The 21,597-nt window shown below is 42.6% G+C and overlaps 1 protein-coding gene across 1 annotated transcript in view; it reads right to left on the bottom strand.

The window, feature by feature from the left end:
- Positions 1-404: 404 nt before the first annotated feature.
- The window catches only part of TMEM184C (transmembrane protein 184C), a 30,306-nt gene continuing 9,113 nt past the window's right edge, over positions 405-21,597 (bottom strand). The window contains exons 5-10 of the mRNA XM_083171317.1: positions 20,818-20,892; positions 19,553-19,646; positions 16,822-16,934; positions 13,368-13,467; positions 9,953-10,124; positions 405-8,251 (exon numbers count right to left, since the gene is read on the bottom strand). Of these exons, the coding sequence (XP_083027443.1) occupies positions 7,944-8,251; positions 9,953-10,124; positions 13,368-13,467; positions 16,822-16,934; positions 19,553-19,646; positions 20,818-20,892 (862 nt within the window). The 3' untranslated portion in view covers positions 405-7,943. The remainder of the gene's footprint in view (positions 8,252-9,952; positions 10,125-13,367; positions 13,468-16,821; positions 16,935-19,552; positions 19,647-20,817; positions 20,893-21,597) is intronic.

Below are 21,597 nucleotides of genomic sequence, written 5' to 3'. Positions count from 1 at the left end.
ACGCCTCCCTCTCCCCTGCAGTGACTCTAATACGGTTTGCCCATGGTTAGATTCAGGGTCAGATTGTGTATAGCCACTCCCTTCCCCACTCACAATGATATGCACCTTTTATGCAATTCTATCCTTACTAAGGATCAAAAAGGGTTAAGATTATACGTAAAGGCCAAGAGGTTCTTATACTGTATGTCATCAAATTCTGTTCTACCTTCTAGTTAATATAGAGCAAGCTGCTCTATCACCTCCATTATACAGTTTGTGGAATTATAGCCATTTAGTATGTATGCTATGTGTAGCTGTTGTGTATTGTATGTATGCTGTGATAATCTGAGATATTACATTGTTTTTTTCCCCATTTATCCTGCAAACAGTTTGTTGCACCTTATAAATAACAGGTCATAGAGGGAAACAATGCAGTTGAAATGCTTTATTATATACACAACACTTAAGGCAGTCATACAAATTGGGCTGACATCTTTAGTAGTAGAATAAAGCAGAGTAACAGCGTATAATATAAACAGGTGCTGTGTATGACCAAGTACAAATAGCTAGCAGAGGCTGCAAAGAAGCAACCACCGGATTACAGGTCACCATACATACCATCAACATTAACACTGAGAAAGAAAGGTTGTTGGCTACAATCATTACAGAGACTGGGCAACTACGATACTCCGTGCCCCATAGTTCTTACTCTGAAGCTATTAAAATGCTCACATTGAATGGGGCAGAGGAAACAGTGTTGTCCATAGTGTGATCCTGTGTAATGCAAAACATGCGTGCTGTCCAGTACAGCACACAATGAATAGTACGGTATAGGGTTGTTACTGTGTGCATGATGAGGATCTACAGTATGCTAACATCCCTATACTTATATTTATTATTTTATTAAGTTTCTTATATAGCGCACACACATATTCTGCAGCGCTTTACAGAGAATATCTGAACATTCACATCAGTCCCTGCCGCAGTGGAGCTTACAATCTATATTCCCTACCACATGTACACGCACACTTATTCATTCTAGGGTTAATTTTGTTGGGAGCCAATTAACTTACCAGTATATGTTTGGATTGTGGGAGGAAACCGGAGTACCCAGAGTAAACCCACTGGGAGAATACCAGGTTGAACTAGATGGACGCAAGTCTTTTTTCAGCCTTACCTACTATGTAACTATGTAATATACAAATCCCGCACAGTTAGGGCCATAGTGGGGTTTGAACCCATGACCTCAGTGCTGTGAGGCAGTAATGCTAACCATTACACCATCCGTACTGCCCAATATCATTATATAAATGACATTATATTAGCTTTGTTTAGGGGTCATTCTTTCATTAGAATGCCAGTGGGAATCAAAACTAAATCCACACGTGCTTCTAAGGCACAAATAGCCATGTTGCCGCCTTGTCATCACGACCGTTAAAAGCAGAATCTGAACATATTAGTACTTCTGTTGTATAGTGCATTTAGTAAAGAGTAGTCCACTCTCCTTTATCAAGCTAAAGATAAGACATGTCTATTTATGAAAATGTAAAAAGATTCAACGCCTCCTAAGGAACTCTAACATACAGTACAATGGTCAGTGGGAATTTTACTTGTGCTTAATGCACTAAGGTGATTCAGGCACTCAGACGGAAAGGTGCAAGTGATAGAAATGAAATAACAAGCTTAATCAGTAAAATCACTCCTGTGTATATTCATGGCCACCAATATAGATCAGTTTCTTGGTTATTAGAATCTGCAGACAATAAAGACCCAATGATGAAATAGAGAATGTAAACTCTGTTTGACACTGTGCAGTGTAACAATGAGGCTGATGCAGTTTTGTGTGATTCCGCATGCACCCGCCCCAGCCACACAGCTACAGACAACACAGTCATACCCAACAAGTATTATCTCTTCAGAAGGAGCAGAGTAGTAATGGAGCATTAACATGTAGGATATGGTCAGTGTGGGTGTGTCCACGGAATTACAGCAATGCTATGTATTGTGCACACATCATTACACCTGTTGTCATGCAGCTCTTTTGCACCATGGATAGCTCAGTGCTATTGCACACTGATATTGATGTAACAGCTGTGTAACCAAGCTTACAAATAGGGTCTGTCTAACTCACAACTTTTTACTAAAGTTGATAGGGACTGGGTGATTCAGATTGCTTTTGCAAAAGCAACCTCCTCCTTTAATGGACAAAACCATGCTGCACTGCAGGTGGGGCTGATGTAACATGTGCCGAATCAATGGCTTCAACTACACATTGCATTTTGACGGGTACCTTTTAAAAGTGACCTGTTTGGTAGGAAGGAGCCTGCTCACCTCTGTGGATCCCAGAGGCCCTCCCTCCTGTTAAAATTTGGTATTTGCTGCGCGTGCATTATTGGACTCAGGTATGGTGAACCATTAATTTTAATACAAAGGTTCCATTTGAACTGGACTGCCTTTCTAGTGATTGGTTCAGGTGCACAGTGTAACGTGTGTGTGTGTATAATTTATATATATATATATATTTATATATATATATATATATATATATTTATTTATTTATTTATTTGCAGTTTCTTATATAGCGCAGCAGATTCCGTTGCGCTTTACAATATATATATATATATATATCCCTAGATCATGTCCCCTGCCATCAGGCAGCATGTTGGCACTTGTAGTCTCACAACTTCTGGACAGCGGCGGGTCTCCAGTCCGGAAATAGGCTGACTGTACTGACTACCTCTCCACTTGCCTCTTATGAAACAGGAAGTCCAACCCTTATTCTCTAGTCTGCCCCCTATTTAGTTTGGTAGTTTATTGTCAAATGATAGATCACTTTACTTTTATTGCACCATTGGTCTTTCATATACTCTGTACAGGGTTGCAGAATCTTTAGGGCGCTAACAGTGGATGAAGGAGAGCATTAAAAAAGGTGATAGAAAAGCATTACTATATTGATTGGGGAGTAATAGAAGGTACAGTAGGTGCAAACTTTGGGTAAAGGGAATTGGACCTATAGTTAGTTTGCTTTTTAAACCTTTGATCGCCAAGCGAATTTGTCAAATAGGTGTGAAAATGTCCAATCAAACATTGTTATTCATCATAATGATCTGTAATTATTACCTTATATAAGAAATGTATTCCTTTTTTCACAGGGAAATTTTATTTGAATTTATATAACAAATGTTAGCTTCACTGGCATTTTTAGTGAATATTTTGCACATCCCTCAGATGTTGGCACTCAAAGGGTTAATAACAATAAAAATGTGAAAGGTTCTACATTTAATCCAGCTATGCATAAACTAATTTATACCTTTCTACTTAAGTACTTTAAGTGACATAGAGGCTGCCATGGTAAGGTCCACCAAATTGACATCAGATAATGGCAACTGAAATCAATGATATGCAGTTGGGGGTAGTCTTCTCAAACAGGTTTAATATTCCTGAGGATCAGAGAATTGCTGCAATGGGTCGTAAATTACAGACTCTGGAATCCCTTGGCTCAGTCCACTCATTCACCACCACACGCCTATTAATACCTCTCGCTTATATGCCCCAGTAACTTCAGCTGCATCCCAGTTCTGATGTGTGTTCCCATTGACAAACATAAGACCACAACATGCCTTGATATAACGATGGCAATAAGTGTGATGCGGTCTCTAAAACATTTGGGAGCTGAGAATACAGTGGGACAACTGCCAGATTTATTTATGTTCGGTTTATATTCAGACTCTCTTGTTAATATGGTGAATTCAATCATCCATATGTGTTATAGGAGACCAGGGATTACAGCAAGTGAATGTTGCTGCAAGTAACTAGCAATCCACTTCTACATCTCTTGTTACAAGGTGCTTCACTAGATCTGCCCATCTCTCCTGTAGAACTCATCACATCCTAGAAATGCCTACTTCCCATGCACATTGCTGGCAAACCACAGACCAAAAATAGCTGCTGAGGAAATGTTAAGCCTCTGCTCCCTGAACAGATTAACTCCTTAAAGGCAACGTTGCATTGAGCAGGATAGATTTTTCTAACCTAAACCATTTAAATTACATGGCATACATCTACAGTTGACTAATTTATTGAATTGTGCACATTTTATACATTCTACAAGTTATAGAATTAGCTCCGTTGCATTATTTCACTACTCCGCTGTGATATCAGCATTGGATACAGAAAGCTTTGTGTTATATACCACACACAAAAAAAAAAAAAATTATATATATATATATATATTTTTTTTTAATATTTGATTCAAGTATAAGCCTGCAATATAGAAGACATCTAAAACAAATACTATTTAAGACAACTGTAACGGAACCCTAGTTTGATATACAGAAACAAACCTGTAATATAGTGGATCTGCCAAGTTCCAGAAAAAGTCCATGTAACATAGTCCCCATTATTAATATTTTATATAAAGTCACCACCCATTTCCCATTGGTCCTTGACGCATCATATGCTGTTGTGACCAAAAAACAAACTTAGTCTTTTCTTCTAATTGTAATGCTTCAAATTCCTCTCTGGATTTACAGAATTAAAAGGACTAGATTGAAAGCTGTAAAGCTGTGTACACACGGGGGAGATATATTGCTCAGGGTCTCCTTTTCTTCAGCGACCGGAGATGGTCACTGATGAAAGGGAACCTCTGCCGGGGGAGCCACAGAGGGAATCAGCGATCGTAAGGGGGCTAAAAATGGGAGCGCGCACCCGGCGATTTATCGCCGGTGCACACTCCAATCGCTGGCAATATGGTCGCTCAGTGTACATTTTGAGATGTCATCAGATCAAGACAGGCTAACTTTGGTGCCCGATTCAGGGATCTGTAGTAGTAAACTCTTCTTTGGTAAGCCGCATTTCCATTGGCTCCTACACTTAGGTGCTCCTACAGGGCACTTGCCCTGTAATGTATGACATTTTTGTATTTTTGGGGATTTACATATCTGCTAGTTATCATTGTGGTTGTCCACACATGTTTCACCATTGTCAGTACTAAGTGGCCTAATACAAGCCATTCAAAATGTAAGTGGGGTCACCTAAAACCTCAACATGTTCCACAACTTACCCAGCCACTCAGGTCATGAGCAACAGGCCTAATCTTATTCAGTATGGCCACTCACATGTAAACTGAATATTGGTTCTGCAGCTCAGGAGTTGAGTGGCAGGAACAGCCCAAGTGTAGCTAGAAATTCCCTCTGTAAGACATCCACTGCTGAGAACAGACAATATGGAGGCGGAGGAGATACCACAGGAGCAAATAAGTCTCCTGCCAGCATGCCCATGCATTGGCTGTGGCATGGTCTCGTCATCAATGACTAAGACAGTGGTTCCCAAACTGTGCCATGGCTCCCTGGGGTGCCTTGGGACACTTGCAGGGGTGCCTTGGGTTGGTGGTACAAGACCAACTAAAATTATTTATGGTCAATTATTTATGGACAAAACCAGTTCTGGTGACTGCCAATCATAAATTATGTGTACAAACAGAACCCTTCACAATATAACTGAACCTAAGAATCATATACAAACACAAATCACTTAATTTTATAGTTATTTTCTACATTTTATTTGGCCATGGGGTGCCATGAAAAAAAAAAAAGTCTTGTACTCTAGGGTGCCATGATTCAAAAAAGATTGGGAACCCCTGGACTAAGTAAAAATTATGCTTTAAAATACTTTAAAGACACCTCTGTACAAAGAACTTAAGGTGCGTACACACGGGGCAATATGATCGCTGGCAATATATTGCTAGCAATATATTGCTCAGCAATCACATTGCCCCGTGTCCCGTTTTCATCTGCGACCAGAGATAGTCGCAGATGAAAATTTAAACACTGCTGGGTGAAGAGGCAGGGGATGTCGCTGGTCGGAGGAGCATGTTCCTCTGACCAGCGATCATTCAGGGGCTGAAAACGGGAGCGCGCACCCGGCGATTTATCGCTGGTGCACACTCCAATCACTGGCAATATGGTCGCTCAGCGACCATATTCCCAGCGATTTCAGCCCCTATCGCCCCCGTGTGTACACAGCATTAGGCAATGTTTTATTTGAGCACATTGGCTTCAGGTGTGCTTTATAGGAAAGGATTAACCCTGTAGCAAAGGAAGCATTACATATTGAAAACACAATTATGACACACAGCTTGCTAAACACAAGAATCGCCAAAATGTACATTAGATCAACTAAGCAAACCCATCCAAATGTGTTATGTGCAATCCCTAACACATCACTACACAAATGCTAACAGTGCAGATGATATATGCATTTAAGAAGAGATACATTGAACATGAACTTTTCAACAGAATTACATTCAATTAGGTCTTTTCTTTCCCATTCTACCATAGAATCCTGAGCTCCACCACAGTATGTGATATTTCTAACAATCTCACTAGTCCGGTTATACACACACGTTATAATAATTTTTTTTAAAAAGTGTTTTTTTTATAGTGTTACTTCACACAAGCTGTTAGGAGGCCAGAAGAAAATCGGCCGTACCAGAGAATACAGCATGAGGACATGTCTGCTGAGGTAACAAAGAATGAACACTACAGATCTATGGGGTTATGCTGATATTACCCTGCACCGGTCACAATGGATGCAGTTCCAGCTTCCCACCTGGGGCGTCGCTCTCTCTTCTGGTGCCTCTAGCACACTCTGGTCTGTATATTAGTGCTGAGATACAGACCTGAGTATGCAAAAAGCACCAGAGCAGAGAGGAAAGCCCCAGTGAGGAAAGAGGAACTGTGCATATTGTGGCAGTGCTTGAATTCAACACTATGGGGGAAATTTACTAAGATGTGTATTCTACTTCACATGTGATGTTTCTATGTGCAACCAATCAGAATCTACTTCTTATTTAACGCCCTCTAGAAGATAGTAGACAGGATCTGATTGGTTGCCCATAGCAACATCACGTGAAGTAGAATACACATCTTAGTAAATTTCCCCCTATGTGGGTTTAATTTAATCCTACAGGGGGAAATTTACTGAGATGGGAGTTCATTTTCAAATGGGATGTTGCTATAGGCAACCAGATATTATCTTATAGAAGGTGCTAAATAAATAAGTAGATTCTGGTTGGTTGCCCAGAGCAACATTTCATGTGATTACAAACTCCCATCTTAGTAAGTTTCACCCACAATGTTGTTCATTATACAGAGGCCTATTCTGCTGCGTGGTGACCTGGCAGTGCCTTTCTCTATACTAATCCTGTCTGATCTGGATTGGTACACAATATCCAAATAAAGCGCTGTGGTATAAGGAGTATGGCCGGAGGTAATGGAAAATGCCTTATCATTTTCCAGCAATCAACTAAAAACTGTTGTTGAAATAGATAATATTCCCCTCAAAGGCAAAAAACTCAACATGAGCCATAATTTACAACAAAATAGGGGTGTGTGGGATTCCTTTAAAATACCTTTTAGATTTTACTAATTAGTTAAAACGGTGACAAGTAAAAACATTTTTGTTTTAATCAAACTTCACACAACCCCAAGTTATTTTGTGCCCATTTGAGTCCCGTTTAAAAACATTAACTGTGAACCTTCAATTAACCACTGTACCCCAGTGACAGCTAAAGATTTTTCTTGAAGGACATATTTTATGTTAAGAGCAATTTTCAACGATACACAGAATTTTGCTTCTTTCATCTTTCTGGCATCTCTCGCAGCAACCATTATTTCATCTCCGCAAAAGTTGCTTGGATTTCTTGGTCATATTACACAAAACTCCTTTGAGGAAATTCCACCCCGGTGTTCTATCTGGATGACAAATACTTTGATGAGCCCCCACCTAATAAAAATCTATAAATAAAAAAATAAAACAAACTAAAAAAAAAAAAAAAAAAGAGCCAAAGTGGGCGTCATCCAGATGTTAATCTCTGACCGCAGCAGATGCCCAAGCTGGCACCATTTTTCCTAGAGGCGTTTCAAGTCATGAGAAAATTTGACACGGTTCCCTGTGCAACAGAATTAGCGCTTGCTGCTCTCAAGTGATACCTCCACATCATCGAGTTCAGGTGCTGGCACAGGTGGCTCAGGTAGCTCTTGCTCAGGAGAGTCTGCGCTGTAGAGCTCCTCGGGAGCAGTTGCAGAGGTGGGTGTAGTTTGCGGTGTTATTGTCTGACCAAACCCTTGATAGTGTCCGGATGGAGATGGGGGCATAGAAGAAACTGCAGATATAGGATCCTGAGTTGAAGAAGACAGTAAGCTTGTGTGTTCATTCTGCTCCAGGTCATCGGAGAAAAACATCTTTCTAGGCCGGCCCAATACGGTCCTCCCTGTAAAAACAGAACACAAGGACATCCCCATCCTCATCACGGAATTGAAAAAGATGACTATGCCAAATAAACTTTACAAGGCAAGTGTTTTCATTAAGTTTATGTATAATATACATCTCTATAAGTATTACTGCAACAGTGGATTGTTACTTAAAATTCACATGTTCCACATATGGAGCCCACAAAAGTACTTTATTTCCTAAGTAGATCAAGAACTTATATAAAAAACAGACCACATGGGCATGGAACAGGTCTACGAGCCTGATTCAAAGTTGATCGCAAAAGCAAAATATTTCTCAATTAGTCAAAACCATGTGCACTGCAGGTGGGCAGATGTAACATGTGCAGACAGAGTTAGATTTGGGTGGGGTGTGTTCATCCTAAAATTTAAATAGCAGTGCAAAAATATACCAGTATTTACCCTATACAGAAACAAAACAAAATAACTCCTCCAAATATAACTCTGCATATGTTACATCTGCCCCACCTGCAGTGCATATGGTTTTGTCCATTTGAGAAAGCATTATCGTTTGCAATCAACTCTGAATCAGGCCCTATGTTAGCTATTTGACATTTTCATTACGGATTTAATAAACAACAACAACGCCGCCAATCTACTAATCAGGTGCATTTCAGCAAATTATGGTCAGCAATGCTGCCAGCACCACTATATACAATATAAATCGGACCCTAGGACTTTTGGCCCAATTCTCAGATGGAAGTAAAGCAAAAAAAAAAAAATCATGTTACACTGCAGATGGGGGCATGTCAAAACATTTAGAGTTTTAGAGTTAGAGAGCATTTTGCTCCTCCTGAAATGAGTTATGGTAGGAGTTATACACAAACTAATATACACCACCCTTGCACACCCCCCCCCCCCCCCCCCAACCTAATCTGGCCCTTGTTATTTATGCCTGTATATGTAAAAACAGATTTGAAAGAGGCGGTTAATCTATACCCCACCCCCCCACCCACACTTTGCAGCATGCCTTAACAGAAAAATCTGTGGAAGGACATGCTAGGATGTTTAGAAACACAGTGGCTGTATTTACTTTTTTATTCTTAACTTAACTACTATTGTGCATCTTTGTATGTTTTCCCTCCCTTTTATAGGGTCATCTAATTTTAGTTTTGGAGGATTTTACTGGATGATTTGAGAGTTATTTTTTAAGGCATTCAGGGAAGCTATAAGTAAATGTATAAGGAATGTGAAGGTGCCCATACACTAGAACAAATTTTTTGGCAATCAACCAATTTTTACCACAAAATCAGCCAATCTCTTTTGCTAAATCTTATATGCTGCATGAAAGATCAGAAGATTCAGCGAAAGATCCATAGTCTTTGGTGAAGATGTGCGCTTGCCGGAAATCTTTTGTCCAGATTGCGCACATCTTAAAATTGCAGATCTTTCTAGTTAGTGGGTACCTCAAGAATGAAGTAAAATTCTGTTTCCATGGTAAATTACTTAAGGTGCCTATACACGGTGCGATCAACGCATGTGTTTAGAATGCGATGGCATCGCATGCTCCTGCAAAATGCACTGTGTATGGGCACCTTTAGATTTTTGGTGGAGTTCTTTTTTTCCCAATAAAATATTGTGAAATCTTTGCACAATTTGCTAAAACCATCATTACCTAAAATTACAAATATGTCAGTGGTGGATTATTTTCACCTACTGCACACTAAAAAATTTGAACTTACCAACATTTCGGACTTGTTCAGATATATCTGCTCTGATATCAGATACATCCCACATCGCAAGAAAAGAGTCAAAACACGAGCCTTCCTCAGCCTCCTGCACATAAGGCCTGTATGAAAAGCTAAAGTGATGAGCTATGGCCGCCAGGAACATTTCCACACAAATGACGAAATCCTGATTAAAAAAAAAAAGAAGAAAGAAGGAAAGCAAGAATTTAAGACAGTTTAAACTTAAAAACAAAACAAACAAAAAAACATTAGCTGTAAAGGGTCATACACATGGATCTACCAGTCTTGGCAGAGCTAGGTGTTTTAGCATGATCACTCAGCGCACATTGCAATGCACGCACAATGCTGTTTGCCTATTTTTAATAGGCAAAGCCCCGCAATCTAGGGAAAGCCATCTAGGGCATTCTCTGCGTGCAATAATGGCTCACAGGACCGCACTTCACCATCACTGCAGGGCATAAACATGGAGCAATCAGTGCCCCATTTCTAAGTGATCTAGTCGGATCGCTTAGAAAAGGGGCTGATATTGCCCCGTGTGTATGCCCCTCATGGCTAATTGTTGTAAGAAATAAATACATTTAAAATAAAAAATTTAAATAAAAAAACTAATTTCAAGTGAAAAGCTAAATATTTTTAAAGTGATGTTAATTGAAGTTCAAAGTTTACAAGCAAGCAATGGAGACACACACAACTGCATTTTGCACTTTCTTGGGGCTGCCAGATGTTATTTACACAAATGATAGTATTACCAGGTAGTATTGTTAAGATTCTGTCTATGCACAAATGTAATACATTAGCCAAGAGCTATGCAGTGCTATAAACTATGTTCTAAAGTAAATTTCCCTATAAAAATAAAATAATAGATGGTTTTTGCAGCACTCCTTGGGTTCTGTTTGTCCAAATATTTTATTTGGGGCGCTAAAAGCATATGTTTAGACCACAGGTTCTCAAACTCTGTCCTAAAGGTGCCCATATATGGGACAATGGTGCTGCAGTGGGCATCCCATCGCACAGCACATAAAGTCTGTGCAGCCCGTGCTTTCTGAACTAGGTCCCGATTGCATCGCATGCAAATCTCATGCAATGCGATCTAGTTCAAAAAGCCTGGGGAATATTTTACCCTGTATGGGCACCTTCAGGACCCCAACATAGTGCATATTTTGCAGGTCTCACAGAATCAAGTGAAATAATTAGCTCCACTGTGGATCTTTTAAAACGTGAATTGTGTGGGGTCCTGATGGCCAAGTTTGAGAACTACTGGTTTAGACAATTAAATTAAATATAATTTAAATTGGCCCTAAACCACCATAACCAGAGCCACCCTGCAAGGCCCCAAAGTACCCAAGTTTGACTTATGCTGCTTTTCCCATTGTCCCCCCCCACTGCCGTAACCAGCACCAGGCTGAAAGAGCCGGGGCTGGTATTAAAAAATCAGGAAACCCGACAAATAGGGGTTCCCTGATTTTTTAAAACCAGCCCCAGGGCTCCAGGTCCAGGGCTGGTTCCCAAAATACGGGGGACAAAATGACTAGGGGTCCCCCGTATCTTAAGAACCAGCCCCAGGCCAAACCAGCCAGCAGGGTAATGCCACAGCCGGGGGACACATCATAAGTTCCCGCGGCCAAAGCATTCATCCCTACTGACCAGTCAGCCTGGCCAGTGGCCCTGGGGGAGTGGGGACCCCCCCAATGAAGGGGTCCCCCCCCTCCAGGACTTACCTGACCTTAGCCTGGTGCTGTCCCCGATGCCCCTGGGCGGTGGGCATCGGGCTGATGGAATGGTGTAAAAAAATAGAATAAAAACTATTGTCTTTTACTGTGGAACTATGAGTCCCAGCAAGCCTCCCCCGCAGGCTGGGACTTGGAGAACCACAAGTGCCAGCCTGCGGGGCATTAAAGGGCCCGCTGGCACTTATAGTTCCACAGTAAAATAAATAGTTAAATAAACACACTGACACACGTGAAAAATAAAAGTTTAATACATCCACAGCCCACACATACTGATACTTACCTATCTTGAGCCCGTAGGTAGCCTTCAGTCGGTGTCAGCATCCAGTGTCGGCATCCTCCTCCGGTGTCGGTGTCCGGTTCCGACGCAATCCATAGGTGTAGCTGTGGAAGGAAACTATACTTACAAGTGTCCTCCGGTGAAGATCACGTCCTCTTCTTTCCATGTAGCATCCCCGGGACTTGGCAAAATAACAAACCGGCTTAACGCAAAACCCACGGACTGTGAGCAGGAGCCGCACAGTGTTGCAGCCTAGCGGCTCCTGATTGGCTGCTACGCCGCAAGCCGGCCAATAGCGGCATTCGGGGGCGGAGCCGCACGATGTAAACAAACACACGTGCGGCTCCTGCTCACAGTCCGTGGGTTTCGCGTTAAGCCGGTTTGTTATTTTGCCAAGTCCCGGGGATGCTACATGGAAAGAAGAGGACGTGATCTTCGCCGGAGGACACTTGTAAGTATAGTTTCCTTCCACAGCTACACCTATGGATTGCCTCGGAACCGGACACCGACACCGGAGGAGGATGCCGACACCGACTGAAGGCTACCTACGGGCTCAAGATACGTAAGTATCAGTATGTGTGGGCTGTGGATGTATTAAACTTTTATTTTTCACGTGTGTCAGTGTGTTTATTTAACTATTTCTTTTACTGTGGAACTACAAGTGCCAGCGGGCCCTTTAATGCCCCGCAGGCTGGGACTTGTGGTTCTCCAAGTCCCAGCCTGCGGGGGAGGCTTGCTGGGACTCATAGTTCCACAGTCAAAGACAATAGTTTTTATTCTATTTTTTTACACCATTCCATCAGCCCGATGCCCACCGCACAGGGGCATCGGGGACAGCACCAGGCTTCAGCCTGGTCAGGTAAGTCCTGGAGGGGGGGGGGGGGGGGGGGACCCCTTCATTGGGGGGGTCCCCACTCCCCCTGGCCAGGCTGACTGGTCAGTAGGGATGAATGCTTTGGCCGCAGGAACTTATATCATAAGTGTCCCCCGGCTGTGGCATTACCCTGCTGGCTGGTTTGGCCTGGGGCTGGTTTTAAAAAAAAAAGTCAGCGAAGCCCTACTTGTCGGGTTTCCTGATTTTTTAATACCAGCCCCGGCTCTTTCAGCCTGGTGCTTGTTACGGCAGTGGGGGGGGGACCCCGTGCCGTTTTTTTTTTTAACGGTTAAAAGGGGTACCCCTTTCTCACTGCCAAAAAAACGGCTTTTAAACGGCTTTTACCTGCTTTTTACCCGTTTAAAAAAAAACGGTATTTTTAACCGGGTAAAGCAACCTGGAGCTTTCCCACTGCAGCTCTACCCGTTTAAAAAATGGCAAATTACCGTTTAAGAGCTGCAGTGGGAAAGGGGCATTAGTATCCTGTTAGGGAACCACTGCTGTAGACAGACAAACATAACATTTTACCTGCAGTCCTGTAGCAACATCTTTGACACTTTTCCAATCCCAAACATGTTTTTCAGAAATGATACCAACTTTTACCATGAGTGCAATCAATACCGCTTGCCTGCAAAAGACAGATGCCACTTACAGAATATGTTCAATATACCGTATATACTCGAGTATAAGTCGACCCAAATATAAGCAGAGGCACCTAATTTTACCACAAGAAACTGGGAAAACTTATTGACTCGAGTATAAGCCTAGGGTGGGAAATGCAGCAGCTAAAAATATCTCTGATGGGTTCTGCTGCTGTATGTTAGCAGGCACGGGTCTCTTCCCCCTTACACTGAGCTGCTGCCTGTGGTGTGTGTGCCACCTACTAGTAGCTAATATTGTCCCCCCTCCTCCCTGCTAATATTGTCCCCCCTCCTCCCCTGGTGAGCTGGCTTCCCCAGCGCTTTGCCTGCCCCCTCTTGCCTGTCACTCTACGGGCAGGCTAGATGTTACAGCCGCAAGAGATCCAATGGGAGCCAGAGGAGGGGAGGCGGCAGCCTAGTGACCTGAGCCGCACTAGGTAACAGCCGCAAGAGATCCAATGGGAGCCAGGGGAGGGGAGGCGGCAGCCTAGTGACCTGAGCCGCACTAGGTAACAGCCGCAAGATCCAATGGGAGCCAGGGAGGGGAGGCGGCAGCCTAGTGACCTGAGCCGCACTAGGTAACAGCCGCAAGAGATCCAATGGGAGCCAGGGAGGGGAGGCGGCAGCCTAGTGACCTGAGCCGCGCTAGGTAACAGACAGCCGCGAGACCCAATGGGAAGCTCAGCACCTCCCTCCCCTGGCGTCGAGTCCCGCGGCTGTCTGTTACCTAGTGCGGCTCAGTGACATGGAAACAGCCAGCATAGTGAACCCCCATGATGCCGACCAACCACTGCAGGGGGATGTTAACTCTTCCGGCAGCACATGATGGGCAGTGTCTGGATCTTAGATTCTATATGCGCTGAGCCTCCCGCTGGGCACAGAGGATGCCGCTGTGCAGCGCTGGGGAGAAGACCATTCTGACAGGTAATACACACTACTGCCCCAGACCCACACTCGAGTATAAGCCGAGTAGGGCGTTTTCAGCCCCAAAAAAAAGGGCTGAAAAACTCGGCTTATACTCGAGTATATACGGTAATACCCAAAAAATAAATAGTAAACAAAAAAACAACCACAAAGCAAATCTTTTTTGGGTGCAATATTTAACTAAACTTCAATTAATTGGCGCGGTGAGCGATGCTGACAAATTTTGTGGATATTTGGAAGATTATTCACAGCAACATTGGCACTTAAAGGGTTAATGCCAACTTTTTCTGCATGCCTGAATGATTATTTGTTAAAGGTTTGCTTGGCATAAACTTGAACTTTCTATGGTACGATCAGAATCATAAACAACTGTTCTGTACTGTTACAATGATTACTTTCACTAGATCCGTTGAATGAATTTTCCCCTTTCTATCCACTAGCTGTGGGTAAAATTGCAACACAATCTGCTGGTAAATATGAAAATGTAACTTACTCAGCACAGACAATATAAAACCTTAAAAAACCATGCTGCACTGCAGTTGGGGCAGATGTAAAATGTGGAGAGAGATATTTGAAGTGGAAGGGGCGTGTCCCAGTATAACTCTAAACTGCAGGGTACAAATAAAGTGGTCAATAATTGCATTATGGTTTGTCCAGGATCAAAGTTCCTTTTTTTTGGGTTCTACAATCAGAACTAGCCCCTGTGGATATGGAAAGACCTTTGCTTAGTCAAGGGGCAGCCAACAATGTGGCAACACACAATCCAGGATTCCATGCCACACGTTTGAGGTTAGATCATGCTAAAACTGTCAGGACATGCGGGGATGTGTACTTCCACAGTAACTGGATGGGAAGCAAGTCTTAAGGAGCCCATACACGCTCCGTTTTCTCCGGCTCCGTTCTGTACTATGCGATGCGCGCTCCCGCACATCACATAGTACGGTACAAAAAGTATGTGCTGCACATACTTTTTGTACTAGGTACACATCGTATCGGATCGCAGTGCATGCACTAGGGATGCGATCCGATACGATGTGTACTTTAAAAGTACAGAACGGAGCTTTAAAACGGAGCGTGTATGGGCTCCTTAACACCTGTGCCTTAGTCCATTATTGTTAGGAGATTTTCCAAGCCTACAGTACAGGAATCAGTTGTCAGCATTAACCATTCTTGGTCAAAGGAACATTCTTTGTGTCTTTAATCTTCATTTTGACACCAGGGTAGAGATTTCTTAGTGGAATGATGATGTGAGAGAGAGGCTCGCTTGTGCTCTTATAAAGCTGTACCCTCCTCCACAAATATCCACCTCTATGCATAGTTACATAGTAGGTAAGGCTGAATAAAGACTTGCGTCCATCTAGTTCAACCTAGGTTTATAATAGCTTGTCCCTTGTTGTATAGTATGTTCTGATAGTTTAAAGACAGATTATCTTTCTTATTTGTACCCATGGATGTTTTTAACCAATAAACGTTCATCCAACCTTATTTTAAACGTATTTATTGTGTCTGCCGACACAAAAGGAGGAAAATACACTATCATATCAGGTGAAGCACTATGCTAATGGCGTGTACACACGGAGCAATAGCCTTGCTATTCGATCGGGATCTTATCGCATGGCAAACCAAAACACATGCATTTAATTTTGACTATATAGTACAGATCTGCACTATTTGGCTATTCGATTTGAGCGGAATGGGAGCGCACATCGAATAAGGATCGAAAAGTTAAAACCATGTTTGATCTCCATTCGATGTATATGCAATCCCAATTCAGTTTTGACTATATGTCAAAATCAAATGGCAAAGTGTACTGTGTGTACACACCATTATTGTTGTCCAGTCTTAGATCAGTAATTGAAGTGTCCAGTGCAGCATTTTAAAATACCACTGTTCGGACAATTAGGGGGGGGCTATTCAGCTGTGACCCTGTCCCGTTCTCTGTCTGCTCGACCGAGAATTTGCAGGCGGGATTCAATGTCCCGCCTGCAGCAAAACGAGAATGGGGTGTGGTTGCGAGCTGCGGCCGGGAAGAGGCGAGCTGCAGCTGGGAGCTCGTCACTTCCCGGCATACCGAGCCTGACTGCCAGGGAAGACAGCATTGAATAGGGCCACGCAGCCATCTCCCCCGTCGGCAATAGATGTGAGCAGCCCTAGATTCTGAGAAAGTTGATTTATGGACGGATGTCTATAGTTGTGCCATCTTGCCACTACATTTTGTACAGGGACTGTGTAGGAGATCACAGCTGCATTTCCTGACATTTAATAAACTGCTCTTTCAGAAACACACCTGTTTCAAGGAATGTATTAGTGCCCTAATTTAAACGGAGGGCTGCCATGTACGTGACTGCAAGCCACACATTGAACGAACGCTGCGCGCAACATGGAGCAGTTTTACATAATTTCCCGACAATACCTACCAGAATGAAACAAAGACAACCATCTTCACGCAGAGAAACTTTCCAACTGGCTGAATAGGATTCAGTTCTTCCTTCAGTACTTTATAAAACAAGATAAGGCAATACATGGCAAACTAGGGGATCAAGAAGGGAACAAAAACAATTGAGCAAATCACAGGATTTCATTATACTACATAGTGTCATTGTATGTAAACTGTATTATAATTCACTTAAGCCCATTCAGATCTGAACACAGGGCTTCGAATTTGAAGCCCTGACAATAATTGGACAAGCTTACATGCGCACTGTACACATGCATGAGTCGTCTGTGCGAAGACAGCCAGCGATGTATAGCTATTGTTGACTGTCCGCAGGGTGATTGACACCTTGCTACCGCTTGGGGGCGGTAACCCAGCATTTTCTGGGAGAGTCCCAGAACACACAGACGTTTCCTGCCCATTGCGAAGGCTGCTGACATCAGCAGTCTCCTTCTCCCCATGGCCATCATAGCCCCGAGTAAGTTCTGCCTTATACAGCACTGCGAACAGAGGGGAAAACCATTTCATGGTGAGGAATGGACTTTATCTTGAATGATTTGACTTGAATAAAGCAATATAGACGTCTCAGTTACAAGATTGTCCTGAAGCCTCCAGATGCCTTTCTTTACCACAAAGAACCTGAAATACCACCCCAGACCTTCCTGCACCTTGGGGATTTTTCATCACTACTTCCTGGTCTATCATTGTTTCTAGGCTTGCAGCAAATAGTGCTCGTTTCTGTGCCCTGTCTTGTGGAACTGGAGATTCCATAAAAAAATTCCCTGGACACTTCTTGAATTCTATTTTGTAACTATTTCAACACCCATTTGTCAGTGGTCAAACCTTCCCAAGCGTCCCTGAATTGCAACAGCCTGGCTCCCACTGTGCTTGCCCTGGCATCATTGGGAACTTTGGCAAGAGGAAACTCTACCCGCTCTTCCCCTTTGACTATAAAAATTTGCCCTTTCAACGCTTTATCCTGGGGCAACCATACTGATTTACCTCCCGAGATTTTTGTAATAATTTCATCAAGTTGCTGACCAAACAGATAACGGTCTTGGAAAGGTAATGAGAGTAGCTTATTCTTCGACATCCGCCGCCCTAGGCTTTAATCAAGGAGCCTTTCTTGCCACCGTGGCGGTTGCATTGGCCCTGGTACAGTATATTCTGTACTATTTTTAGCAATTCTGACCATTTTATGCCGTCAAGCATGTCAGGGCCTATTCCTTATCAAATGGATACATCTTACTAACATTCAGAGGCACTGTAATCCTTTTGTCCGGATGCCTCCATTCTTCCAATATGAAGTCCTTAAGAGACTGAGATAGAGGGAAAATCCCACTTCTTTCTTTTATCCTTAAATATTAAGTCTTGTAATTTTAAGTCGTCCTCAATATTAAGTGATTTATGAATCAGGGCCAGCAAATTCTCAACTAAGTCAGGATTAAAATTGTTGTCTACTTTATTCTGCAAAATCTCCTCCTTCTCGCAGATCCCCTCAGCACCTATCAACGACTCATCAGCTGAGTCTGCAGAGTCCTCACTTAAGACTGCATGATTCCTTTTTGTAGACATCTTTATCCTTTGTTACAAATGTGTCAGCAAGCGCGAACTTAAGCATAACTACTAGATCCATCACCTGTGAAAGTGGTATCTGCTGAGGCATTTTACAGGCCTCACATTTCACACAAATTTGTCAGGTAACACATTATCGCAAAGAGAGCATTTTGCCATGTATAACTTTTTGTTATTTGCTTTGACTTCCAATTTGTCTTTGCTGGTTTCTGACCTAACATACAAAAAACAACAACAGCCACTAACTCACCCAAAAGCCCAAAACCCCCCAAACATATACCAGTGGCTTACCCCAACTTTTTAGTAGTTTTTCCTCCTCCATAACTACCGGCGGGCGCTCCTTTGTTCAGTTTCTCTGAACAGCGAGGTAAGGTTTTAAGCAAGGGTTATCATAAAACCAACTGAGAAAACGTCTCACAGCTAAAATAGGAGAGTACTCAGCCTGATCAATCGAGTTCCAGACGCTGCTTCCCCCCGCAGCGTGGTGTGCCACTATGGAAAGAGTCCTCCAGCCCTGGCGTCTCCAGCCACTCAAAAACCACACTTCGTTCACACCTGCCAATGATGTCCTGCCCGCTTCCGCTTATGGATGAACCAGGGCTCAGCACATTGTGACCAACGTCATATGCTGCCGCCTGCCCGAAAGGGGGAGGAACAGCCGCGGAATTGAGCACATAGCTCAGCACTCCAGAAGGCCGGCTCCCACCTTCTCCTCCCTGCTGGGACATTGAAAGCGGTGGCAGGGGAATAATTATCCTTTCACGAGGTAAGCCACCCATCCATCTTCTACTCAGAAAGGAAAAAAAGGACACAGAGGCCAGGAGCTGCGATTCCTTTTGTAGGAGCCTGTGTCTTTTTTCCCCTTTCCATATTACTGTACTTTCCAGAGGGGAAGAGCCCATAAGTATGGCTGCCATGAGGAGGTAGAGGAAATCCTGCTGACTAGTTTAATACAAGGTGAAATCGAGAACATTGCATGTACAAAGTGCAAATTATCTTTCAAAAAACACTTCTCTGAAAAAGATCCCGGATTTAAAAACAACTTGAAAATATCCCTGGAAATGTTCTTTTGTATATTTTTTGGGGTAGAAAACAAAACACAACAACAACAACAACAGAACACTGAATGTATTACATACCAGCTGAGATGCATTGTTGATTATAACCAAGTATGTCCATGCATTCTTTACGCTAAATTCTCCTTCTCCATAGATGCCGGTTAACTGACAAATCCTAGAACATAACCGGAAAGTAAGTCACAGCATTACAGTTTTTACATACATTATATCACATATGCACTCCTAAATATTAGTACAGGCCGGGTCTCTCTTATCCGTGTATTCCAAAAACCGAAATATTTAGAAAACCGTGGTTTTCAGAATATTTTTTTTTTTTTTTTTTTCATACTTTCCTTGTCCCCCGATGTCCACGGCGGCCTTCAGGATCCTCTTCAGAGGCATCTCCAGTCCCAGGGGTGCACTGGGCGACTGTGCCGGTGACGTTACAGCGCACTCACGCAATGCACCCCTGGGACCGGAGATGCAGCTGAAGAGGATCCTAAAGGCCGCCATGGACGTAGGGGGACAAGGTAAGTATGGGGAAAAAAAAAAATCCAATATCAAGAACAATCCCTTATCCAAAATGCGTGGTCCAGAGCATTTCGGATAAGGGATACTCAACCTGTATTGTACTTAGAAAGCAAATTAATATGATTAGTACTGAATATACTACTGACACTTGAAACTGATAATACATTTTTTTTTTGTCCACGGCATCCCCACTTTATTAATTTACAGTTCAGTTTAGCTTCATGTATGGTTTAATTCAGTTATTAGAATAAAGGGTCAATGGTGCAGTGATTAATAAACATGTCACTTGTGTACTTGAACAGTTTATTACATTAATTAAGGTGTTTCTAGAATTGTACTACAGCAGATGTGCAACTGGCAAGAGTACCATGTATCCATTTAAACGTATCTGCACCACCTCAACCAGCCCAACTTCTCCCACAGATCAAACTTTTTTTTTTACTCCTTGGAGATTCCATCTAGAAATAAATTAATTCACTGCCTTGTCAAACTGTGAGCCTGATTCAGATGTGGTTGCCATCACTGCTTCTTACATAGGCTACTTACATAACGAGTTCCGTGCAAAATAATAAATTATTATCGCATAAGGGCGCATCTTCACCACATCTGAATCAGGTCAAGTGTGTACAGGTGCTAAAATCGGGCAGATGGTGCCAAAGGAGCATTTGTGCAGCAGTTTTGCTCAATTGTGAGGACAAGGATTCACTGATCTTAACCATAAAAATAACTGAAAAAGCATGAAAACTTGTTCCTGAAGCAAGAAAAGCAATTGACAGTACAGTACAGTGAAATGTCATTGTATAGTAGATACTTACAAAGCAATTATGGTAGTTACTGGTCGAACAACTGTATACTGCAACACGCCCAACTTGCATCGAAACAACAGCACACTGCAAGATAGCATAAAACAAAAACAAGTTTCACATCTTTCTTCTGGTGTCCTTTTTTGAAAATAGATACCTACTCTATGCTGTTTGGGGATCAAGCTCTTCCTCTATCTAATGCACAGTCTGTGGCTTCCCCAGTTTTCTGATTTTATATAGTGCACACATATATTGCAGCACTTTACAGAGACTATTTGACCATTTGCATCAGTGGAGCCTACAATCTACATTCCCTAATACATCTACACACACATATATTTATGGTAGTGTTAATTGGGAGACAATCAACTTACAAGGTCAAATAGTACAATAAAGTGAGGGAAAATAAAAACTTAGTTTTTTTTTTTTTTTTTTTTTTAAATAAGAAGACCCTAGACCAGGGGTAGCCAACTTCAGTCCTCGAGAGCTACCAACAGTTAACGTTTTCCAGGTCTCCTCACAGAATCATAAGTGAAGTAATTAGCTCCACCTGTGGATCATTTATAATGTGCAGTCACTAATGAGTGCACCTGTGCCCCAGTCAGGTGATCTAGAAAATGTGAACTGATTACTGGTGTAATAGCATGGCGCCCGTTACGTAGTTAGCGTAGCGTCCCTGTCAGAATCAGGGTAGTGTTCCCGCTAGCGTAGTAAGCATAGTCAGCGCCCCGGTCACAAGTAGCGTAGAGTTCCCTCGTCCAGCGTAGTCAGCGTCCCTGTCAGATAGGTGTT

Source organism: Crinia signifera, chromosome 1, assembly GCF_055691185.1.
Source record: "Crinia signifera chromosome 1, ASM5569118v1, whole genome shotgun sequence".
Taxonomy (NCBI): Eukaryota; Metazoa; Chordata; class Amphibia; order Anura; family Myobatrachidae; genus Crinia; species Crinia signifera.
Note: the sequence above shows the minus strand (reverse complement) of the source record. Positions and strands in the feature narration are given on the sequence as shown.